Genomic DNA, 25,966 nt, shown 5'->3' on the forward strand with positions numbered 1-25,966 from the left:
TGCTTGTCCACTTGAGAGCCACTATCGAGAGCAACTTTTCAAGCTGACTCTCGATTTCTCATCACAGAAGCCTCCATTTGTAACAATTAATCAGTAAGCAATCCTTGAGCGGCAGAATTTAATCTACACTTTCTCGAGTCAGAAGAGACTTTAAGCTGCTTGTCCACTCGAGAGACACTATCGAGAGCAACTTTTCAAGCTGACTCTCGTTTTCTCTTCACAGAAGCCTCCATTTGTAACAATTAATCAGTAAGCAATCCTTGAGCGGCAGAATTTAATCTACACTTTCTCGAGTCAGAAGAGACCTTAAGCTGCTTGTCCACTTGAGAGACACTATCGAGAGCAACTTTTCAAGCTGACTCTCGATTTCTCTTCACAGAAGCCTCCATTTGTAACAATTAATCAGTAAGCAATCCTTGAGCGGCAGAATTTAATCTACACTTTCTCGAGTCAGAAGAGACCTTAAGCTGCTTGTCCACTTGAGAGCCACTATCGAGAGCAACTTTTCAAGCTGACTCTCGATTTCTCATCACAGAAGCCTCCATTTGTAACAATTAATCAGTAAGCAATCCTTGAGCGGCAGAATTTAATCTACACTTTCTCGAGTCAGAAGAGACTTTAAGCTGCTTGTCCACTCGAGAGACACTATCGAGAGCAACTTTTCAAGCTGACTCTCGTTTTCTCTTCACAGAAGCCTCCATTTGTAACAATTAATCAGTAAGCAATCCTTGAGCGGCAGAATTTAATCTACACTTTCTCGAGTCAGAAGAGACCTTAAGCTGCTTGTCCACTTGAGAGACACTATCGAGAGCAACTTTTCAAGCTGACTCTCGATTTCTCTTCACAGAAGCCTCCATTTGTAACAATTAATCAGTAAGCAATCCTTGAGCGGCAGAATTTAATCTACACTTTCTCGAGTCAGAAGAGACCTTAAGCTGCTTGTCCACTTGAGAGCCACTATCGAGAGCAACTTTTCAAGCTGACTCTCGATTTCTCATCACAGAAGCCTCCATTTGTAACAATTAATCAGTAAGCAATCCTTGAGCGGCAGAATTTAATCTACACTTTCTCGAGTCAGAAGAGACTTTAAGCTGCTTGTCCACTCGAGAGACACTATCGAGAGCAACTTTTCAAGCTGACTCTCGTTTTCTCTTCACAGAAGCCTCCATTTGTAACAATTAATCAGTAAGCAATCCTTGAGCGGCAGAATTTAATCTACACTTTCTCGAGTCAGAAGAGACCTTAAGCTGCTTGTCCACTTGAGAGACACTATCGAGAGCAACTTTTCAAGCTGACTCTCGATTTCTCTTCACAGAAGCCTCCATTTGTAACAATTAATCAGTAAGCAATCCTTGAGCGGCAGAATTTAATCTACACTTTCTCGAGTCAGAAGAGACCTTAAGCTGCTTGTCCACTTGAGAGACACTATCGAGAGCAACTTTTCAAGCTGACTCTCGATTTCTCATCACAGAAGCCTCCATTTGTAACAATTAATCAGTAAGCAATCCTTGAGCGGCAGAATTTAATCTACACTTTCTCGAGTCAGAAGAGACCTTAAGCTGCTTGTCCACTTGAGAGACACTATCGAGAGCAACTTTTCAAGCTGACTCTCGTTTTCTCTTCACAGAAGCCTCTATTTGTAACAATTAATCAGTAAATAATCCGTGAGCAACAGAATTTAATCTACACTTTCTCGAGTCAGAAGAGACTTTAAGCTGCTTGTCCACTTGAGAGACACTATCGAGAGCAACTTTTCAAGCTGACTCTCGTTTTCTCTTCACAGAAGCCTCCATTTGTAACAATTAATCAGTAAGTAATCCTTAAGGAGCAGAATTTAATCTACACTTTCTCGAGTCAGAAGAGACCCTAAGGTGCTTGTCCACTTGAGAGCCACTATCTCGTTTTCTCATCACAGAGACGAGTGTATTTGTTGCAATTACGCATTGAATGGTTCCAGGTCTGCAAAAATGAACATCGAGTCTGACTGGAATCAATCTAAAAAGAAACCTTAAGCTGTGTATTCACTTAAGGCCCAGTGTCGAAGGCAATTCACACGAGCTATCCTCGTTTTAGAATCGACTTCTTCGAAACACAATATCGAAAGCTCTACACCTTTAAAAATCGCGCGCCAGATATTTTTCCAGATTGCAATGGCTCTGGAAACCTTAAGGACAAAGTTTCGCGCTGTTGTGTCGGCGCGAGTCGCCTAAGAAACGCCTGAAACAATGGATAGCACAAATTTCGTTCAGCGTTCTCGCTGTTCTTAGGCGGCGTAATTACAGTTTTACAACTTTACGACTTCGCTCGTCAAGTTTCTGCGATTTCGCAGCGCGCGGCGGCCGGCAGTGCGGCAGTGCGGCGCACCTATCATCCATCATTCCACGGAGCGTTCCACGGCTTTCAATTTACCGAGAGGGGCAGTCAATAGGGACGACGATGCATCTTGCCCAACTTAGCACTCGACGCGCGAACCCGTCGTGCTCCATTGTTTAGCATTGGATCACGAGAGAGCCTTCTCGGTTAGGTTTGCAGCAAAATCCACGTCTCGAATAGGCTCCCATTCGCCAGCCGCGCGCGGTAGAAGTCACGAGGCCGTCTACGAGACCAAGTTCTACGGTGATTTTTTAAGGGTGAACCCCTGACTCATTACGACGGTCCCGTGTCTACTGTGGGAAACGCGTGTCATTTGACTAGAGGGGTACGGTTTTGCACGACGCTGAATCGGTTGCTGGCTGACTCGTTACACGATAGAGACCTTGAGGGGCCCGTCAACCGGCGCGAACCCGCGATTGTTACTATTATTATTGGAAAAACGTCCGCGTCGATTTCCTCGTGCTTCCCCGGGCAGGCCAATGTTGCTCAACACGCCGACGAGGCACTTTCGAATGACGACGCTGGTCGATTCCCGTTCCAAGGACGGGGACGACGATTTGCATGAATTTCAGCCGGTTCTCAGTTAATCGCCGCGGTTTAACGCCGATCGGGCCGGTATCTCGCATCTACCTCGATTTATGCGAACTCGATCCCCGAATGAAATTCTCACCGGTCCTCGGTCGCAATATATGCCCCCGAATCCCGCGACCTTGGACCAACGGATGCTGTATATTTTTTCATATCTTTTCACGGATCCTGCTTAAAATCTTCAGAAGCTTACCATCGTTATCGGGATAAACCACTATCTTTCTGAACGGTTTTCTCCGACGCTGTTCGAGATATTCGAACGAAATAAAATTGAGATAGCGAGCGCATGTTAGTTCTATATCCTCGATTTTTTCACAATTTTTCGTCGCTTGATGAGGATAGAAAAAAATGACTTTACGAAGGTAGTTCTTGACAGCCGTTGAGAGTCACCTACCGCAAAAATTAGAATTCTTCTAGGTCACCACTTCAGATGTTCGACTGAATAAAAAAGCAAACAGTAAGTACATGTTAGGTCTCCTTCGTGTAATTTTCTCAAAATTTTTGGATGGCCGATAGTGGTAGAAAAAAAATCATTTTTCCGGAGACAATCCCTAAAATCGTTTAGCGACGCTGACCAATATATCGAGGCTGTGTTACACGGCTATCGAACCAGCAGAACAAAAGAGAAGCAACGAAATTATGCGGGCGAGGCGGATGGAGAACTCGGTCGACCCGTATAATCGTTGGAAAACACGATTATCCGTTTCGTTCAGAGTCAGGAATTAATCGAGCAGCAGTTAATCAAACGGGGAGTGAATGAAAAACATTTGCATGGAAATCCGCGTTCCGCTCGAATTCCATCGGGACGAATAACGACGGGGCGCGCGTTAACACGGCCATTATTCTCGAATCATTGCGGCCCGCGAAAAACCAGCCGGACAGAAAGATGGAATTAGCATTCGCTCGAAATGCTAATGGGGCCGAGAACGTTGTGTTCCAGGAAGCTGAAATCGTATCGACAAGCCTCTCCGCCTCTCTTTCTCTCTGGTTGCTGGCCACGTCGTTTCTCAACTCTCGTCGCTGCTTTTTCCCGGGCTCGCGGGTAAAGTTACACGGTTCGCGAAACGGAAGTGCGACGCGTAACAAGCCGGCGTGAGTTTCTTCTGCGACACACAAGCGCGTTCTTGCGGTCCTCGATCGCTTTCGTAACCGTGTGTCCGAGGCGAACGGAGGCCTAGAACCTAACCCAGATCGCAGGAAGTTGTCCGTTTTGGACAAGCGCCAGACAGATTGCGATCCATCGATCCGGGCGAGCCCCGGCTCGCCGCGATTCGATCCGTTCCTCATCGATCCACACGCTTTCTGACCCCACCCGATTTTTCCGAGCCTCGGGACATTCGTCAACTTCTCTGCTGCTGCAGAAATCATTTCTTACTTCCCTTGAAAATAAACATATCAAAATGTAACTCTTTCATCGCAGCGGATATCATTTCTCAACCCTATGGCTCGCTTAGAAAATAAAAACGTCAAAGAACGACTTCACAATTTCTGTAAAATTATTTCCCAAGCCTGTGACTCATTTTACAATTTTTTATGGTCGAAACATATCAGAAAACAATCTTCCCATTTCAGCAGAAATTCTTTTTTAACCGTAGAACCCCGTTAGCAATTTCTTGTATTTGAAAATTGTCAGAGAACAATTTTACAATTTCTGTAATATTATTTCCCAACCCTGTGAGTCGCTTATCAATTTTCTTGTATTCCAAAAACGTCAAAGGACGACTTCACAATTTCAGTAAAATTATTTCCCAAGCATCTGACTCATTTGACATTTTTTTATAGTCTCGACATATCAGAAAACGATCATTCCATTTCAGCAAAAATAATTTTCCAAGCCTATGGCTCATTTAGTAACTGCTTGTCTGAACACATCATAAAATGGTTTACAACTTCAACGACCCAAGGAACGTGTTAATTAAAAATTGTTTGCGGCAGATTTAAAGCATTGGACACGCGTTTGGTCGATCAAGATTTTTGTAAATTTCACGGAAAACGTATGATAATAAGCGATACGATGTGTTTCTACATTATACTACTACGCAGACTGTCGAGACCTACTACCAAGCGATCATAAATCGTGCCTATCGGACGATCTCACGTAGAATCCCTAATGCGTAGAAATTACACGTATACAATGTTCGATTATCCAACACCGTTTGTAGCAGAGAAGTCTTCCGAAGGCCCAAGCTCGATCATTCTTCATCCCTGTCCTCGCGCCTTGTTTCGCAGTTTCGTAATGCGCATAATGATCGTAATCAAAGGACACTAGGACATTTACCGCGAGAATCGTGTGCTCGATAATGTTACAAACTACTAGGAAATATATAGCGAGCGACGCAGAGGCGTGGTTTCGGTTACAAAATTCTGGATTGACGAAATTCCGATTAGGTAATCCTTTCGCACTCACTAGATTTCGTTAAACAATCTCTTCGTTGAACACATGGCGTCGTTCATAAATATTTGGTCATGACTTCGGAAGATGTAAAAGAATCTTCTGATGAAATCGTCCCTGTTGATTTTGCTTTGCAATGACACACAGATTTAATATTGAACAATAAAATGTGGTTTTGCACATGCGAAATTCTACGCAGTATAAAATTGTGTGAATAGTAATAAATGTAAAAAAAAATGAACTCTCGATTAGGATCTACAAGGTGGGCAAGTACTTATGACACTGTTCAAAGTTCCGTTTCTTCGCGACCGTCGATAATATTCCAGAAACACGTAACGAACTTTCGCCAATCATTGCTCAACCCTCGTATAAGCAATCAAACGGATAAATAATTTTAAAGCTCTGACATATAAGATTTTGTACACTTTTCAGTTTCAAACTATAAATCGACGTGCAAGACTCGGGGTTGAGAAATGATTGCTGAAATTGCAGTCATTCCCTCCGATGTTTAGACCATGAGAAACTGCTGGAAGAACTTGCAATCATTATTTTTCATTCTTTAGTCATTCTCTTTCATGTACGTACTCTTGAGAAAGAAACGAGGGAGTGGACACCCCTAACTTTCTAAGCGGCCCTCTCGGTTGCTGTTTGAGATAATTGAACGGAATAAAATGGAAATAGTAGGTGTATGTTAGCTCTATATCGCAGATTTTTTTCATAATTTTTGGTCACTCGGTAAGGGTAGGAAAAAATGATTTCCTAACGGTAGTTTTTGAAATCCATTGAGTGACACCTGTCAGACAAATCAGAACTTTGTAAGCGATTTTCTCGATTATTACACGAGATATTTCAACAAATCAAAATGCACATATTAACTACGCTTTAGCTCTATTTCGTGGAATTTTTTCAAAATTTCCCCCCGCGGATAGGGGTAGAAAAAATTACTCTTCGAGGGTAGTTTTACTAATAGACAGTGTTCCTGCTCGAAATCGCTCGTTTCTCGCGGTTGATTCAGCCAAGGGGATAGCACTCGCGACGATTTAATCGAGCAAGATTTTCCGGTCGGCTCGCGATTTTAATTAAATCGTATCCCGAGAACGGAGCCAATGATATCGATATCCGGCGGATCGGCGCGGCGCCGCGTCGGCCGTGTGGGAGGGCCCCGTCAGAAAATCGAGGAGACGGACGGAAGATTGGCAAGAGAAATTGCGGAACCGAACAAAGGTTTCCCTCTCGTTGACCCAGATAACAGAGACTACCGGAGATTGTCAAGGGAGGCGATCGGATCGCCGCGGGATCGATATAATACGCCTCGGACCCCTCGACCCAATCGTGAATACCGTATTTTCAATCGGCCGCGCGACCACTGTTTGCCTTGTATTCGTCTCGACGTTCCTCGAAGGATATCCTTCACTCGAAAATATTCCGGAAACCTTGGGAACTCCCTTTGTCGACTCCCGATCCCCCGCAAGACCAACATCCACATCCTACCTCCGCGATCTACAATTACTTGCATCAGAACTCACGTCATTTGTTGGAACGCGTGCTTTCACATGCATTTCGTTAATTACCCATGCCCAGAAAAAAACTCCACGAGAATGATCGACACACGCCATTAACTCTTGCACCGTTATTTTATGCATTAAACGTTCTTTTTTTCACTTTCGTGCCCCACATGCGTGGCCACAGCCTTTGCAAACCTGTCTTTAGAACCCAGAAATTCAATTTTTGTTGGTTAATTTTTTTCACCGATTTTATACCACGCTGAAACAGTTCGTATTTTTCAAACGACTTGTGAAACATCGTATATCGTATTTATCGGTTTCGTGTTCGAACGGTGCGAGGAAACTAGCACTTTCCACCTGTTAAGCATCTCTATATTTATTTATAGAAAAAGAATTAAAATAAAGAGAGATCCTCGGCGTAATTGGCCACGTTCGGGGTTAGGTAATCGGCAATAGAATTTTTACTTTCTAAATGTCCAATTAAAAATATTTATGAAAGCTTCGACGATATTTCAATCAACCCTTGGAATCAGTAGAACACAGATATTTTAGAGGATTGAAATAAATATTGAAATTTAATTCCATCTATTATCTTCTGCAAGATAAAAAATTTTACACTTCTGTGCGATAAGGACCCTCTCTCCTGAAAATATCACAAAACTGGTTTCGCTATCCGTTCTTTCAAGACTGGTCCATCAATTTATACTCACAATACAACACTTTTTTACGAAGAATCGAAAATACTAAAGCTTTCAAGTTGTCTAGACATTCTATTAGCTGTGAATTTAGTGTGATTATTAAAATTTGTATATGTAAGTATCAAAAAACAACTATACCTCTAATGACTGACCACAGAAAGGATTTTTGAGGATTCTTAAAATGTCATTCGCAAGTGCTGCACGGTTAAATTTACAACACTGGCCATTCCTCTGAAAGATGAAATACCTCAAAAGGATATTCGAAGCAATATTTGCAAGCACAGTGGTGTACGGTTAAATTTAACTAAAATCTAGATGGATCAATTTGCAACCCCGAGCTTTCCTCCAGAAGAGTAAATATCTCAATAGGATTTCCAACGTGTAATTTGCAAGTGGCAACGGACAGGCCAGCCAAAAAATTGAAAATATTTTTTTCGACGGCCACGGATCGGCGCATCTCGGGGCCCATCGCGAATCGTGATTTACGACGCAAGCGGTCGTATGTATTACGCACGAATCTCGCTTTCCTTGGGCCCCACGCATCGATGTCTCTGACGCGTAACCGACGCTCGAGCGTGGAAAAAACTTTACTGCCGATTACAGCTCTATGTTCTTCGCCTTCTTCGATTTAACATCGTTTACGTAACCGCGAGAAATTGTAACAGGTGTTCGCCGGTTTCACCAATCTTTACGATTACAATAAAATTCTTCGGCTTCGGTTTCCGATCTCGTCTCACCTTGATTCCGACCGGTTGGTCGCTATCTGAACGTTGGACATTGTCTACCACCATTTTTTTTTTTACCGATTTCCTTCTCGACACGAATTTGGAATTAACGCTTGCGTCACCGCATCCGGCTCCAGTTTGCCGGTGGGATTCAAACTGGACACATTTCGGGCCCGAGATTGCGAGAACCAAATCAATAGCTTTTTTTTCTGGTTCACATAATTGGCCTTTAAAATTCTTTCTGGTCGCAGTTTTTTTCCAGAAATTCTCAACACTGTTAAGGAGCAGGAGGGTGGTTTTGATGCTCCCCTCGATGGGGATCTCTGGTTCCATTTAAACAGTTGTTCATCAACTTTTTCGGACATATTTTTAATGGTGTTTCACAGGTGATGCCATTCAAGTATTAGGTCGAAGTGGACCCAGTCATGTCATGTCATGTTTTTCCCCAAAACGATTCCGCGGGACCGCCGGCAGAGCCAGTGTTCGAAAATAACGAAGAAACCCGATCATTCCGTCATCGAGTCATAAAAGCGATCGGCAGCGTCAGCAGGAAATTCCGAGTTCCACTTTTTAGTGGTGATAGAAGTAGAGGACGCGTCCGCCATTTGCCTATCACCTTGAATACATAATCGGAATCTATAATCAGGGAATCGCTGATCAGCCTCTCGCCCATTCGGAATTGGCTGAAATTCTATCGTGTTCCTTCTTTTTTCGTCGAGACACACTAAATTCGCGTTTTTTGCGTAGCGTTTTGGAAAATTAGCTGCGCCAGCGATCGATAAACAACCCTTGGGGATCGTTAAAACCGTCGGCATGGCGATCCAAACTGCATTCAGACCGGATCTTCTCGAAGTGTGGGATGAAAGTTTTGCCGGAATCCATGTTCACGTGCGAACGATAAAAATGGTAACAAAAATGGGCTGACGGGGATTTTGGAATGCGGTCGAAATTTCCGTTTCTCAACAGCGAATATGGCCGACCGTTCTCGACTGTAGGAGAAACCTCGAATTTGCCTAACTGGAGTCCATCGGGCGCTATCGATTTGTTTAGCGGCACGTCTCAATTATCAACTTTCTATCGATATCGTCGCCGTGTTCGTGTCTCGAAGAAATTGACAGCGGTTTTGAGCGATCCTCCTTCCGTGCTACCGCCTCGTCTGGCGGAGTTACGCTAGTTTTACGACACTTTAATGCCGCATTAGCCGGCTTAGCTAATTCGCTAACCGGTGAAAAAAGTCGCAAACAATTCTGGAACATTTGTCATCTCGTTTAGAAAGTCCGGGCTGGAGCCTCGCGACACTCGGGTCCAGAAAAACGAAATCTTTAAGTTGTAAATTAGGCTCGTGAATAATCGCCTATATTAGACGATGCCGGGATCGTTAGGCACATGTCGCTCTGGACTCTAATTTTAAACCATTCTTATTTGCATACCGACGCCAAGTCCTTCTATTCAATGCTTTCAAATATTGCGGAATGATCATTCGAAAGAATTCTTCCAAATCTTCTTTTAGAACCTAATAGAAGTCGATTTACACAAAGTATGTCGCAACAAAAATTAAGGAGGGATTAAAATTTATAAAGGAGGGCGAAGAGCTGTGTCATCTATGTGTGACCCAGTATGGGAACCAATGCTTTATAGAGGGTAAAATTGATCAACTTGCTTTACTCTCTTTCGAAATAAACCTCGGTTAGAAAAAGAGGATTTATACATTTTTACGGCTAATACGAATAAAAGAAAGTCTCAAATAAATGACTATATCCAGGAGAAACATGAACGCATAAATTCGTGTCTGAAAGAAATTCAAGATTTATACAACAACCTCATCGACGATTAATTACGTAAATCTCTTCACATTTAATTAGAGAAATTGGGTGTTACCGACGACTAGCCATCAATCTCACGATTCAACATTTTTACACAGTCTGCCAAAAAATAACCCAATCACTAAACCCCTTGAATTTCAACAGTGGCAAGAAATCGTGCTAAAATCAAAATTACAAATTTCCCCAGGCAAAGAATGATAAAATTAGGTGAACAACCACTCACCCCAGGATCCGCCCAGCCTCGGGACTCCTGTAGAAGTCGCACCTGTGCAAGGGCCTCCTTGGATCGTCCAATGACCTCTGTCCAGCAGCGTTGCACATCGCTCGATACAGTTGAAACTGTAGAACACCGGCGACGAAATTCCTGGAAAAACGCAGGAGAAAGTGAATTAGGTATACACGCGGGATATGTAGATCGACGGGGACATCTGGCAGGCATCGATCTCCGATCGGACCGGATCCCATCGATCCCTCGGATCCAGACGATCGATCTCGAACAATGGAAGTGGGTACAGTCGCGCTTGAGGAGCAGGACAATCGACGCGAGAGTCAACGGAACCGCGACCGGGCGAGAAGAGATTAATTGCCGGAGAGCGTTTAATGACCTCCCCACCTATAACGTCTCGCGAGCCACGAACAAACCGCAGACACTGCGTTCTCAAGGCCACTGTCAACGAGGTCGATCCGACAGCTATTCCTTTGAAGACTCGTCACGAGGTCGAGCTCTCTTCTTCCCTGAATAGATCGCGAGACCCAGCGGAGACTGAGAGAGAGAGTGAAAACATGTGGGGACTCTTCATCGGCGGCGACCTTTACGTAATATCAGGGTGTTCGCGATCGTTCTACGTGTTTCGTCCGCCTTTACTTTCCATCGAAATAAGGCCGGCCATCCAGAAGAGCTCGGAAGCATGGAATGTCGCTGTTTCTCGGATCATCGTTTCATAACGAGCCAATTTTGTTCTCGTGACGGCTTTCGCGAAGTTTCGCCGTGGATTAAAACGGAGAAATTGGGCGAAGCAAGATGGACGATCGACTGCAATTTCAGCAAACGGCTAATCCTCCCTTCTACAGCCGAAGCGCTTCGTTGATGCTTCATTCTTTCAAATAAATTCACTTTTAACATCGCGCCGTTGCTCGTAAATAGACTACGGATGTCGCGCAATTTGAAACAGTGGAAATACTCAATTGTTTATTGTTCTCGAGCTACTGAAATGATTGAAGAGCACAAGAAATTCCTACGTAGCTTCCGTTCATCGCAGACATCTTTTGCATAAAGATCCGCGGTCTACTCGTAAATTTGTTTTCGTAGCTGGTTTCTTGAAATACGCGTCTTTTGCGTCGGTAGCCGTACAAATTTTTTAAGCAATCTTCTGTACGTCCACTGCCGCATAAAATACATATATACAGTCTTTTTAAACAGGTTTCCGATCGAGCTACGCGTGAATTTACTACACAGCTCGGTATCACTGAACGACGAAAATTGAGGACATCTAAAAATAACCGAATGATTATGTATTACATAATAATACACTTTTTAGATTGATAAATGAGCTACAACTCGTATAATGAATGTGCATACATTTCAACTGTATACTCGTCGTACTTTTAAATCTTCTTCTGCGTCGAAGAAAGATTTTTCAAATTGAATCTATATTGTCACGCCAATCTGCTTTTCAGCCTGCGGATTTGGCAAACGAGATCGGTATAGTCTTCCGGACAAAACGAGGAACGCCGACCCCGTCAATGATGCAGCAGGATTTCTCGGGATAGATCACTCGATTGTTTGTACCGTTGTTTATGACTCAATTCGCGGGGTCTAGCGCCGACGGCGGAGTAATGCGGAGTTAATTAATGCGAACGAAGGTGAAACCGAACGGGTTGGCTAGGGTCAGCGATTACGGCCGGCTAAGAATAATCCTGCAGGCAAATTTTATCGATTGACCTTTAAGATCAGCCCACGTGGTTAGGCGAATCGCGTGTCTCTAGACGGGCGCCGCGACGCGACGCGAAAAACCGATCGAACTCGTTCGTTTCGTTTCGTTCCGATGCGATGGCGGACGGGCTCTCCTCCGTGTATCGATATTCTAGGGGAACGGAAACAGCTTTGACAATAATTGGGAGCAAGGCGAGACCTTCTCCGTGAACGGCACGAGAGATCCCCGATGATTCATGGATCCGCGTTCTGTTCGCGTTTTTCCAGCCGGATTTATCGCCGGCGATAAGCGGCTCCCGGCAATATTCATAGATCGTCGCCGCCGCGCGCCGGTAGGGTGAGAATTTTTGATTCATCGACGCTTCTCGCGGACCCGTTGAATAACTCCGCGTCCGGATGCTTGCGGAATCGACTCGCAAATCTCGTCCGCCATTCTGATCCCCGCGGAAATCGATTCCGCGGGTTTTACGAGCCGCGAGAAGGAATTTCGCGAAAGAATCTCCTCCTCGCGATGACCCTTTGTCGAATTTATGCGAGTTGACGAAACACTGCTTTTCTGAATGAAACTTACTGGTGAAGCACCATTATTATTATGGTGGAAAATGGAACCCCCATCTCCATTTTTAATCCGCGGATTTCTATGCACACGCGAAGACAATAACTTCGTAACATGCGAAAAAGCGTTGAGGTGTCTCACCCTGATAACGTTTTTACCGCACCTTTATTACGGCGAGTTTCTTAGTGGAATAAATTATTTCGTGAAAGGGTCCATGATGGGAATTTGCATGAAGACTGCAGTGTAATTTTTTCCCCTTTCAATATTACGTTATAATTATACAACGGATGTACGCGTTAATTATTTAAACATCAACGTCGATTGATGACGATAACGTTCGTCATCGAATAAAGAATTTATCAAGCAGAGTGGAATTACAATCAACACAAACGCCAAGTGAACTGCAGTCCCATTATACGGTCCGACTCCTCCCGATTTTAATATAATTAGTTTCGACCCGTCTGGCATCTGCTCGATATCTCTACCACGTAAATTCCCCAATCCGTAATTAACGCGTGGCTGAAAAATTCGATAGAACGTTCCGCTAAATCTGATACCTATAATTGTTTCACCGCGGCAATTTTACAAGCAGAGTGCAGACTCTTGACATCATCCGTAAAACAACTGTCTCTCCTTTTCAAAGATAAGTATAAATTGGTACCGTGTAATTTACCGTCTGCTAAATAAACATTTTTTAAATGTTCTAACATTAAAGATGCCTTGCAGAACAAGGAACCTTGCAACAAGGCAAGGTACCATTGGTGTCGTTTCATCCACTACACTGCTGCTAAATAAAATAAGATTTTTAAAAGTGATCTGACATTAAAAAATCCCTTGAAGAATAATATCAGGGGATCACAGATGCATCTAAAATCGAATTATCGCCTACCACAGCCACCGACAAGGCAAAGTACTTTCCAGAAGCATTCCAACATTAGAAATGCCTTGAAGAATCATGTCAGGAGATCACAGATGCATCTAAAATCGAATTATCACCCACCACAGTCACCGACAAGGCAAAGTACTTTTCAGAAGCATTCGAACATTAGTAATGCCTTGAAGAATCATGTCAGGAGAACACAGGTGCATCTGGAAACCGATTAGCACCAGCAACACAACAAGGTGCCATCGGTGCCATTTCTATGCCTCGTCGCAGTTCAATAAAGAGAGCAAAAATACTGAATCATTGAAAATGCCTTGAAGAATCATGTCAGGGGATCACAGATGCATCTAAAATCGAATTATCGCCTACCACAGCCACCGACAAGGCAAAGTACTTTCCAGAAGCATTCCAACATTAGTAATGCCTTGAAGAATCATGTCAGGAGAACACAGGTGCATCTGGAAACCGATTAGCACCAGCAACACAACAAGGTGCCATCGGTGCCATTTCTATGCCTCGTCGCAGTTCAATAAAGAGAGCAAAAATACTGAATCATTGAAAATGCCTTGAAGAATCATGTCAGGAAATCACAGGTGCATCTGGAAACCGATTAGCACCAGCAACAAGGTGCCATCGGTGCCATTTCTATGCCTCGTCGCAGTTCAATAAAGAGAGCAAAAATACTGAATCATTGAAAATGCCTTGAAGAACGATGTCAGGGGAGTCGGGATGCAACCAAAAAACAGCGTCGTTCGCAGTAAACACCGGGCAAGGCTAAGTAGGCGTCCGCGTGGAAGAAAACGGAACCGCGGAGCCGCCGCGTGCCGAGTGAGGGAAATCGTGACGTAGGACCGCGTGTCTCATGAAAGGGAGTAAATGGTTGCACCCACGAGATTGGCGGCAGATAAATCCTACGAGAGAGTCTTACGCTACACGTGAACACGTAACACACCGTCGAGGTTGCCTCGAGGAGAAGGACGAGGAGAACGACGGAGAAAGGGAGGAGAGGAGATCCGAGAGAGTCCGAGAAGAGAGGTCCTTCTCTCTCTCTCTCTCTCTCGTCGCGGCGATACCCGATCCGATCTTCGGGACGAACCCGAAATCGGCGAACAGCAAAATGACGATCGCGTTCCCGAGTGGCGCGGGCCACCGCCAACACGATTTTCGGCGCCGGCACCCGATCCCGGATGCCCTCCCCTTAAACGGACCTTTCCCTTTCACTCGGAGCAGCTGGCACTCCAGAAAATTGATCAAGAAGCTCTGCGTTTAAAGCAGATATTTTATCCGACGTTCGAATGGAATGCAAATTCCTCACCCAGCACGTAATTCCTCTCGGCTTCTTCGGACGGTGCGCCACACTAGCCTGCCGATTTATGCGCGAATTTTCGCTAACAGACCTTGCACAGCTACCTGTTTTATGGGGAATTTCTAGATTTCATACGTATTAAAATAGAAGCGAGAAGTGTATTCATATATTACTATTGGAACGGCTCCCTGTGTGGCAATACAATTTTTATTTCCAGTCTCAGGGTCTAACAAGCTAGAAAATTACAATCGATTCTAAAATCGTTGGCTACGAGGGGCTTGCATTTAATCACAGTTGTACGTTTTGAATCGTTCAAATTACAACGTGCTCTACAGTTTTCGAAACAGAGAGGAGAGAGTTCGCCAACAAGTACAGATACACGAGCAAACCTGAAGAATTCTGTACGCCAAAAAATTAATCCTGTATCACGAAACCCGACCGGACACCTCTGAACACCAGCATATAAAGCAACTATGGCAAATGAGCTACTTCTGCAAATTAATTTTGCAGAAACCTACCTCCGCCGGTCAAAATGGCCGGTTCGAGAATTTTTATTTTGCAGTTGCTGAAATTATGAAGACGATTTCGTGGAAATGAGCACGTATTATAATACGAACCGCAGAAAATCCAAATAATTATTATTAGTTAGTTGTAAGGCTCGGTAGGTTGATTCCTCCAGCTAATAGGAAGGTAGCGAGTTCTACAGGCTTCCGAGTGCATGAAAATCGCGGCAGAGGTGCAGGACGTGGTCGAAACAGGGTCAAACCTCAGGCGTCGAACCGAAGAAACGACTCCCGCTTGCCGGGAGCATCGTCGTTGTTCGCGTAACAGGTAAGCCCGGCGTTCGGGGCCCCCGTCGACGAAGGAAGAAGAAAACGAAACGAAACGAAACGAAACCGTGTTGTCGTCGAACGGAGAGGGACGGTGTTTTCGAGAGAGGCGTGGGGGGACAAGGAGGCGACTCGGTGTGTGCCCCAAAGGGGAGTGGTAGCGGATCGTGGTCGTTCGTTCGACGCGAACAAAGAGGTGTAACGTGGGGGGTACGCGAGTTGGGCCCGGGTGGCGAAGGCGAAAGTATGCCGCGTATATAAGGCGACGAACCGCCGGCAATCAGCATCCAGTTCACTTCTGGACGCACCTGGAATATCTCGAGAGCAAAAATGAGAATCCTGGTACGTGGAGACGTGCGGCGAGCATTTCGCGGAACTTCGACGAAACGCGAGACTCGAGACACAGTGACGGGCTTCGGAGAAACTTTGAGCTTCGGAGACACGAGCTTAGGCTAACCGACCGTTCGCCACTTTGGGGACCTAGTGAACAAATCGCGGGGGTGTTCGGATATAGTGTCCACGATTCGACTGGAACTTACAGACAGAACTAAACTCACGCTTCGGGATCGGTTCAATCGAGTTTGCTTCGAGTTTCCCTTTCGTATAAGAGTACGTTGTCGGAAGCTAGTGTCTTCAATCGGAAGATGTCTAAAATCGAAATTTCATAGAAAATTAGTCTCGCTATCCGGAATTCTTCAAACGGGTTTCTTCGAGTTTCCCTTTCGAATTGCGGCGGGTGACAATTAAAGTCTTGCAATTGCGAATGGTTTAGTCGGGTCTCTTCGAGTTTCCCGTTCGACTCGCCGAAGAGGTGCCCCAGTGTTAAAAGAATCGAAGCCAAATCCCCGTGTTCGAGACCGAGCCGATCGTGTTCCTTCGAGGTTTCCTTTCGATTTCGTCGACGGGGTGTCTGACGGTTTGTCTGTGCTGGTTGCAGGTCTACACGGCGGCGATCGCCCTGCTGATTTCGGCGGCCTGGGCCGAGGAGAAGGTTGTCGAGAAAGTGGAGGCGCCGTTGGAGGACAAGACGACGAAGAAGCAGGAGAAACGCGGGCTGTTGGGTCTCGGCTACGGTTACAGCTACGACGGCGGCTACGACATCGGAGCCGGTGGTCACGGTGGTTTGGAACTCGGCCACGGGTACGGGAACCTGGGTCTGTCGGGTGGTTACGGCGGTCATGTCCTCGACCATGGTCACCAAGAGCACATCAAGACGGTCACCGTGGTGAAGAACGTCGCGGTACCGTATCCCGTTGAGAAGCACGTGCCGTACCCGGTCGAGAAGCCGGTACCCGTCCCTGTGAAGGTCCCGGTGCCTCAACCGTACCCGGTGGAGAAGCCTTATCCAGTCAAGGTGTTCGTGAAGGTGCCGGTGCACGTCCCGCAGCCGTACCCGGTCGAGAAGAAGGTGCCGTACCCGGTTCACGTGCCGGTCGACCGTCCTTACCCGGTCAAGGTCTACGTGCCACAACCGTACCCCGTTGAGAAGCACATCCACGTCCCGGTCAAAGTACCAGTGCCACAGCCGTACCCGGTCGAGAAGCCAGTCCCAGTGCCAGTCAAGGTTCCGGTTCACATCCCGCAGCCGTACCCGGTCGAGAAGATAGTGCACGTCAAGGTTCCAGTCGACCGTCCGATCCACGTGCCCGTGCCAAAACCATACCCAGTGCACGTAGAGAAGCATGTGCCCTACCCGGTCGAGAAGCCAGTCCCATACCCGGTCAAGGTACCCGTCGACAGACCGTACCCGGTACCAGTCGACAGGCCGTACGCCGTTCCAGTGAAGGTACCCGTACCGCAACCGTACCCGGTCGAGAAGCCAGTCCCATACCCGGTTGAGAGGCCCGTACCCGTCGAGGTCAGGGTACCCGTCGACAGACCGTACCCCGTGCACGTCGAGAGACCCGTGCCTTACCCGGTCGAGAAACCCGTCCCATACCCAGTCAAAGTACCCGTAGCGGTACAGGTACACCACGAACACGATCACGGCTACAGCACCGGCTATAGCGCCGACTGGGCCGGCGGACACGGAGGTTACCACTAAACAACGAACGATGTCGATTCCGGGTAGCTTCCGCTAGAGGGCCCGGCCACAACAACGTACCCGACACCGGAAACAACTCGGTCAATCGACGATCTTCTAGGTTACGCGCAAGGGAGAAGAACGAATTGATCGGACGTTGGCGTGGCACGCGACACCCCGTCTACACACGCCTCTCCGTCCTCGTGCGACACTGGAACACAGACGCGAACGACACAGAGGAGTTCCGGTCGCACCGGAGGAAGATCGGACACGGGCGGTCGCTTTCAACTTCCTCGACATATCACTCTCTTTGACCGCGAACGATCGAGGAGATCCGGGCGGCGCGTGCCACCGATACTGGATGAAAGGGAGATACTCGTAGGTGTGGAGCTGGAACAGCCCGCTTATCTCACTTTTTTCTACATCGACATAGCAGAATATGTATTTTTTTTTACGAAATATAAATGTTAGTAATTGTGAACCGGCGTTGTACAGATACTGCACCCACTAGCTTCCCACCGTCGCAAAAATCATCTTCGACGGCTGCCTCGAAATTCAGCTCGTCCATTCTTTCTTCGCGATCGTTACAACTACCTTGTCGTTTACAGTTGCCAAGAGGAAGAAGGCAATTTATATTGAGACTGAGAATCGGACAGAGAAGTAATGTTTTATTTCGGTTCAATCAGAAATATGATCGATAATATAGGACAAGGGGTTGATCGAAGTAACCTAGTCAGATTAACGCCAGTGTCACAGATAAGTGACGTCCACAACCCCGCAGTGTACTTAAAGCTAGTCACATTAATTTTATACACTCTGTTGCTTCAAGTACACGGCATAGTATTCAGAGAATCCATGGCTACCTTCTACCGAATTGTTTCAACAACAATTTAAATTGTGAACCAACAAGTTACCTCCGGTAATTTCTAAGCTTTTTTTTTGTTAGAGCGGTGCAAATATTAAAAATCGTAATAACAGGATTTCGGTAGGTAAAGAGTTAATATTTCGTAAAGAATAATTCTGGACAGGGACCCTTACGGATCGGGCCATTATTTTTGCCAGGATCCAATACGTCGGTGGAAGACTCGGTTCCCGGCGACCTTCCGCGTTTCCCGACGCCGTCACGACTTGTTAAACAATTTCCACTTTCATTTTCCGCATGCCCGGCTCGGCCGCGAGCGTCCTCGTCATTAAGCGGCTTATAACGATGTTCAGGGTAGCCGGCGTTCCGGAAACGAGCGGTGATCGTCGTTTGGTCGCGTCACGATCGGATGCTCGGCCCTTAGAGAACCGCCACAGGTTATTGTACTGTTTGAGAAATCGCTAGGCGATTACAGTCATCGGCGGAAAACCCAGCATCGTTCGATTTCTGCGGGGAAAGTTTCCTGGTCGGGCACGGCGCACGCCTGTCCACCCAGATGGCGATGCACCCGATGCACCGATGCAACGAACGAGGCAACCGCGACCCAGTTCGCCCGCTGCCAAGGCGGCCCTGCCAAATCGATGCTCTTGATCACCCCTCGCGTCCACGTGCCCTCGTAATTCGCCCCGACGTGCCGCCTCTCGACGGCTCGCCGCTCTTCAACCCAATTCTATTTTCCGGGGGATGATGCGAGCGTAAATTTCGCACCCAACCCCTGCTGCCGCGTCGTTCGCGGACCAATACGCGTGACGGATACCCTGCGGGTTTTTCTTCCGATGTTTATTGGCAAATTTCTACGTAAACGCTAATTTCATCCCTTTACGCTTTCAATTTCCCACTCGGCAAAAAGTGTCACGCAATCAAAATAATTTATTTAACAGTGGCAATATTAAAAGATCGTTAGAACTCTAATTTATTACTTCTAACTCGTTAGAATTATTATTGAAGCTACAGTATAAAAACATCCCGGGCCGCAAAGATTTCACATTTATCCGCACGAAACGATCCAAACTAAAAGTGGCGAAGAGGTTTGGGGAGACCAGCAATCAGTATGTGAGTTAGCGAAGAGGCCGGCAAACGCGCCTCCGGATAATTACCGACCGGAGAGGAGTACACGACAGTCCCCTGACATTTTCGAGCTTAAGATGGAGTTGCGACTGGAAGAGCGTTTATCAAGACGGCGGGATCGGAGCCCGTGGTTCCGGAGCCGCCGGAAACTTTAGCAACCGAGAGAAGCACCGTTCAATTACCTTGGTTGCAGCGTTCGTTGGGCAACCGCGTGGACGCTCCTCGATTTCGATTCTCGCGCGGAGTTCTGCTGAACAGTTGCCCAACGACTACGGGAAAACGCAGAAACCGAGGAAGCAAACCTCGAGGAAGCCGAAACTGCCACAACAGCTTCGTACGTTTTCCCTTGGGGGTGCACAATGTGATTTTTCTCGGGTCATCGATGACTGGACTTTTATTTATCGTATTCACACATTTTTGAAACACAAGAAAATATCCGTAGTAACTATGCTTGCCATAATATTTATTCTTGCAACGGAGGCAGATAACTTCCATTTTGCTACCGGTTCTTGCAACAGAGAATTTGTTGTTCTAGCGACGGCCACCGTGACTGAGAGAGCAGAGTCTAGTCACGAGTGAACAAAGTGGAAGATCTTCGATCGGCTCCGAAGCTGCGAGGCGCCGCCGGACAGTAAAAGAAGAAGATCGCTGGATGGCTGGTCAGTTAATTCGTCCACGGTTAAGTTCCCTGCTCGGTTCGACCCACTTCGGGGCCGTGCCCAAGCCACTTGACTCACGAACGACTTACGTGCCTGTCCATTGGACGAGCAGAGCCGGTCGTTGCGCAATCCTCTCGCAGCCGCACGCGACTACGAGCCTGTAAGCGAGAGACCGACGACGAAATGATCGCCCCCGGCACGAGACCTGGCTTTCGCGCCGCTGCTGATCGATCCTTTTCACCTTTCGCGACTTTTTCACCTGTCTGCCCGCTTCCACGACCCTTTTTTTACCAGTGCAAATTATTTTCCTCGAGTTCTCTGAACGCTGTTTGCTGACAAACATTTTTATTTCACCACCCTTGTTCTCGGACCCCCTTTCTTTCATCTGAACAAACTTGCTCGGAAACGATTGTTTCGAGTCAATTAGGGAGGTATATAATCGCATTTAAGACTTTGACTGTTGAAGGACCACCTAGAAAAATTGCCCAAAGTCAAGATTCTCTAGTTAACACTGAATCCATCGAGCTCTGAAAGTGACGGTGTTGGTTTGCAAGAATGACGAGATTGAATTTATTTATCAATGTTAACGGGACCGAAGTTGTCTCGACTCTTGGGATTGTACAAGCGCGACCAAGATGAGTTAAAAGAATAGTAAAAGAAGAGAGAATTTTTACAGGAATGTAGGCCAGAAAATGTTTTTCTTTTGAACACTTTGTTGTTTCGTTCGAATCTCCCGCCGCGCTTTCTGTTCGCTGTCACTTTGCAGAACCCTTTCGCTCGACGTTCGTTGGTAAGCTAGTCGTACGACTTTCTCAACTGTTGATACGTTCAATACGACGTTGCTCGCACTTATACGAGCTTATACAATGTATAAATCACAAATATTATCACTGCACCCAACAGGGATAAAATTAATAAAAAGATTCAGAATGACAATCTGATAAAACGATTTTACTAGAGAACAAAAAAGAGTTACCTACTGTTGAAAGAAGTATTGATCTAGGAACGATCTACGAAACGTTACCAGTAGAGTGAGGAATCATTATTATGCATGAGAGAATGCTAAACCTCATATATATCCACTACCTATACTATATCCACAATACATTGTACATAAATATAATAATCATAGCAACGGTCTGTGCAATTTACAACTTCATGCAAATTCTTAGACTGCCCTCTAATAAAACAGAACAAGTCAAATATTTATTCAGAATTTTCTTCAAGTGTAAATCAAATAAAAACGCACAAGAATCAAGAGCCCCCTAAGTGGAAAATCAAAGCCAAAATTCATTTAATCACCCCAAAGAATCGATTTTTAAGAAGCCTCCAAGCAAGTGGAAATCGAAAGCGACGTCCCTGTAGTTTGTTAAAGTTCTGAAACACACGAAATCGGACTAATTATGCAGCATGTCCATTAACAGTAGCTCGACCGTTTATCTCGAGGCTCATCAGAGCCGCGTCGCGTGTCTCTCCACCGTTTCTTAAGTTCGAGCATTTAACTATCTCGTTGGCGATAAAAAATCGATCAAAAGAAACGGGATTGAGCATTCACGGACCATAACGATCGCGTGTCGGCCGCGAAATTCGAGTGGGATAGCCTCTGTTAACGCGACCGTCGCGTCGGTTTCTCTCGTTGTCAGGAGTCACGGCGGCGTTAGGTTTGTTGGCACGAGCTGTCCACCTCAGCTCGAGAGACCGCGACTCCAAATCGCCGTCGCAATTTCCGTAAACATAGTCCACGCCCGTGAAAGCATGGTTTCCGGTCGTTACACAGGGGAGAGTGTGAACACTGTTCTTAAAAGCGATCGCATTGCGGCACGCTAATTTTCTGCGAGTCACGGTGCATTGGTTTCAATGTCCGACGAGTGGTGAACGCACGATCGATGATTAAACCGATGAACTTGTCGCTAGAGTCAGTTCCTGTCTCGCTTTATGTCGCTCAAAACACGATTTACGTTCACGAGTTAATTCAAAAAGATGCAAATTTATATTTCACCCAGAAAAGACTGTGTCTATGTTATTCGATTCCTTCGGGCTCTAATTTTCCTCAGATACTTTGGAACATTCACACAATGTTTCAAAGTACAGCGAATAATCCACCATCTCAACGTCCGTACGCTTTCATTACTCTTTGCACAGTTCCAACAAAAACCTCTCCTATAATAGTTCCGATGTTCAGAAAGTGAAGACGTTAGAAAAACAATGACTCGCGTCGATTCTTTCGAGGAACACACTCGATTCGAGTCACGTATCGTCAATTATTATAACAACACGCGGCTTTCGCTTTCGCTGATGGTACCAAGAAGATTATTCGAAATTTCAATCGTACAATACGCAAATTTGGATAGAAATCAGAAGATTCGCTCGATCAAGGGACTCCGATCTTTCGCTTTCGTTTCGCGTGTGACTGGCGCCGAGATCGTCCGCGCTGCTCTCATTCTTGTTTTCCAAGGTCGCGCGGGATGACCGCGGAATCGTGATCCGTGGAATCGCGTGTCACTCCGTTTATGGATCGTGGATCGTCGATCATCGGGGCTCGTTTCGAGGTGCAAGGTTCCGGAGGCTGTGAACCAGAATAGTTTCACTATCTACGGGAAAGCGATCTTCCCCCCTTGAAGAGGCTAGCGCCGTGTGCAGCCTCTGGGAAACGCTTGTATATAAGCTGGTCGCTCCTCGTCGCCTATTTACTCGCTTTCGTTCGATCATTTAAACCGGATCGACACACCTTGACCCTGATCCGATCGGTTCGCCAAGGCTCGCAGGATGAATTGCACGGTACGTCTCCCTGGTGTCAAGGTCGCGGGGAACCGGAACAATCCAGTGGTCCTTCGGCCAACAATGTGACAGTGATCGTGTGCAGTGTTTTCGTTAAATGGTTAAATGTTCAGTAGTTGGGGAGTGTTCAATCATTGATGCTCGATAGAATTCTTCGCGACTGTGTTATTGTTGTAGAGAAGCTCAAACATCCTCTTTTTACACAGCAGTTCTAAAAGAAATTGAAGATCATGGTGCAAAAACCAGGCACGTCTATGTCTCGTCTCCTTCTCAGTACTTTTATATATTGCCGATCGTTTGAAGTAAGATCTAGACCATTTTCGAAACCTGGATTTACCTTGTTTTTGCACCGAGGTCTTAAGCTATTAATTGCTACTGACATTGAAAAGTTTAATAAAATTGATGCATGAATTGTAAGCCCTGGAAATGTATGAAGCATAAATGATGCAAACTCACGCAAACTGATCGCAAACTTATACAAACTTACGCAAACTGAGCGCAACCACATGCAAACTCATGCAAACTCACGCAAACTGGTCGCGAACTGTACTGCTGGGTACTGTGTTAACGATTGGTAATGATCACTGTTGCAGAGGAACATCATGGTGATGCTTTTGGTCTTCGCCGCGACTTCGTCGTGTTTCGCTGCGCGACAGAAGAAGAACCAACAACAGGCCGTGAAGCCGAGGACACAGAGACCTCCGAACAGAATGCAATGTGTTGGTTGGCAGAAGAGAACTAATGGCACTACACACAGAAACGCTAAGGGATCGATGAGACCTGTTGGGAAACGCGGTGCGTAGATCTAGGGTGCGGGGACTTGGCACATCTCCTCTCTTCTTAATCGCAAGCAATTAGCGGTTGTATAGCTATCTTCAGAAGCTAATAGACATTTTGGAAAAGCTGGTAGCTAATAGATATTTTGAACAATCTTGCAGAAGCTAGTGGTCCTACATTATTTGCTGAACGTTCACTTCATAGTGACTAATCCACTAAATCTTGCAGGGGACGAGTACAACGAGCCTCTGGAGCTATCCCACCTGGACGTGGGTCCCCTAGAAGGCGAGTCCTTGAAATCCGAACACCTGGACGGAAGCTACGAATCCTTCGTTTCAGACCACGAAGCAGGAATATCCCTGGACGTTCCCCACGAGGGCCAGGTTCTAGGTCACCACGTACAAGAAGACGTGCACAAGCTGGTAACCGTGGTGAAGAAGGTAGCAGTGCCGTACCCAGTCATCAAGAACGTCCCGTACCCGGTGGTGAAGAACATTCCCTACCCGGTGAAAGTGCCGGTACCACAACCCTATCCAGTAGAGAAGAAGGTCCCATATCCAGTGAAAGTTTTCGTGAAGGTACCGGTAAAGATCCCGAAGCCTGTACCCGTGATCAAGGAAGTACCGTACCCGGTGCAGGTCCCGGTGGACCGTCCCGTACCCTTCAAGGTCTACGTACCAGACCCATATCCAGTCGAAAAGAAGGTTCACTATGAAGTCCAGGTACCTGTACCCGAGCCGTTCCCCATTGAACGCAAGATCCCGGTGCCGGTGAAGGTAGCAGTGCACGTCTCGCAGCCGTACCCGGTCGAGAAGGTTGTGCGCTACCCGCTGAAGATCGAAGTTGAGCAACCGGTACCGGTTCCGGTGCCGAAACCCTATCCGGTTCCCATTGCGAAACCCGTCCCCTACCCGGTCGACAAACCCGTCCCCGTACCCGTCAAGGTCGAGGTGCCAAGGCCGGTACCTGTACCCGTCGATAAACCCGTACCGGTTAAGGTCAAAGTCGCGGTACCCGCGCCCTATCCCGTGGAAAAGGAAGTCCCCTATTCCGTGGAGAAGCCGATACCCGTGCCGGTCAAAGTACCGGTCGACAGACCGGTACCGGTACACGTGACCAGACCAATTGCTTACCCGGTCGAAAAACCCGTACCCTACCCCGTAAAAGTACCCGTCCCCATTCCAGATCACGAGGGAGACTCCGCGATCGAATCTTCTGCGCTCGAGTACCATGAATTCGCGCGATGAATGGTTCAAATTCCAGCGCGATTGGGCAACACGTGATTTCTTGCGATCGATCCACGGCAGAAGATCTAGCTACCGATCCAATGCCCGCTCTTTACGCGAACATTTTGTTATATGTGGTAAAAGAATTCCTTTACAGGTGGTAAAAGAATTCCTGAAATCCCGATTCCGTTTCCGAGCCCCGAGCGAGTACCTACTGTAGATGTATGCAGGCGTTTTGCAGTGTTCTCTGATCGACGACGCGGTGGTTGTTAATGTTGTTCGCTGCGATCGTCGGTTATAGACTGCGGATTTTATGCATTTATGGTAAGAATGGAGAAGCGAAATATCGAGTAAGACGCTAGAAGAATTTAAGAATATTGTTGCATTGTTCTCTATTTATTAAAACCATTAAGCGAAGAGATACATTTTCATTTGACCCTTGTTCCCTCTACAATCCATGCAGGACATTTTTGCATAACAATCCACAGTCTGCTTATTTATGTAGCTCGTAAGACATTTGATAAAGAAGTCGTTTCTGTCTAATGGTAGTATGCAGTTTTTATTCACTAAAGGACCTAGTAACGCCATCTGAGCGGCGTTGAAGCCAGCAATTGCGTTGCAGCTGTCGTCTCATGGTGAAATGCATTTGTACAGAGAATTGCAGCGAACTGCAACCAGTATCGACTGCGAAAGTTCTCGTTCTAGTGTGCGGGAACTCCGCGAGAGGTTGTACGACGTGGAAATAAATGCCTTTCGCCGAAATCGAAAGGAACCGTTGTTTCTAGTCATTTAATTCGTTGCTCCGCTTTGATCCGTTCTTGATCGAGCAAGGTTAAGAAAGCTCCGATCAAGGGACGTCTAATATGGCGACGATCGAAAGGAAAAATCATAGGACAGTATA

At 46.3% G+C, this 25,966-nt stretch overlaps 3 protein-coding genes across 4 annotated transcripts in view; 2 read left to right on the plus strand and 1 right to left on the minus strand.

Annotated features, from left to right (window-relative positions):
- The window catches only part of Ance-3 (angiotensin-converting enzyme Ance-3), a 67,848-nt gene that overhangs the window by 13,797 nt on the left and 28,085 nt on the right, over window positions 1-25,966 (minus strand). For both annotated transcript variants that reach the window (XM_076795412.1, XM_076795411.1), the window contains exon 11: window positions 10,328-10,468. In XM_076795412.1, coding sequence (XP_076651527.1) covers window positions 10,328-10,468 — 141 coding nt within the window. The remainder of the gene's footprint in view (window positions 1-10,327; window positions 10,469-25,966) is intronic.
- LOC143358344 (uncharacterized) lies at window positions 15,906-18,135 on the plus strand. The gene is made up of 2 exons (XM_076795414.1): window positions 15,906-15,954; window positions 16,550-18,135. Exons 1-2 carry the CDS (start codon window positions 15,943-15,945, stop codon window positions 17,654-17,656), a joined length of 1,119 nt encoding a protein of 372 aa, XP_076651529.1. The 5' UTR covers window positions 15,906-15,942; the 3' UTR covers window positions 17,657-18,135.
- On the plus strand, window positions 19,054-25,086 carry LOC143358111 (uncharacterized). The gene is made up of 7 exons (XM_076795013.1): window positions 19,054-19,090; window positions 19,492-19,610; window positions 19,884-19,959; window positions 21,243-21,315; window positions 22,339-22,369; window positions 23,656-23,781; window positions 24,001-25,086. Exons 1-7 carry the CDS (start codon window positions 19,054-19,056, stop codon window positions 25,084-25,086), a joined length of 1,548 nt encoding a protein of 515 aa, XP_076651128.1.

The sequence above is a fragment of the Halictus rubicundus genome, chromosome 10 (assembly GCF_050948215.1).
Source record: "Halictus rubicundus isolate RS-2024b chromosome 10, iyHalRubi1_principal, whole genome shotgun sequence".
NCBI lineage: Eukaryota > Metazoa > Arthropoda > Insecta > Hymenoptera > Halictidae > Halictus > Halictus rubicundus.

Excerpts from the sequence above, each read along its gene's own strand:
- LOC143358111 (XM_076795013.1), top strand. The coding sequence starts at position 19,054 with ATGGCGATGCACCCGATGCACCGATGCAACGAACGAG. Across the intron at positions 19,611-19,883 it reads GGGAGACCAGCAATCAGTAT|TTGCCCAACGACTACGGGAA; the intron begins GTGAGTTAGCGA and ends TCTGCTGAACAG. Across the intron at positions 22,370-23,655 it reads CATTCACACAATGTTTCAAA|AGGAACATCATGGTGATGCT; the intron begins GTACAGCGAATA and ends TCACTGTTGCAG.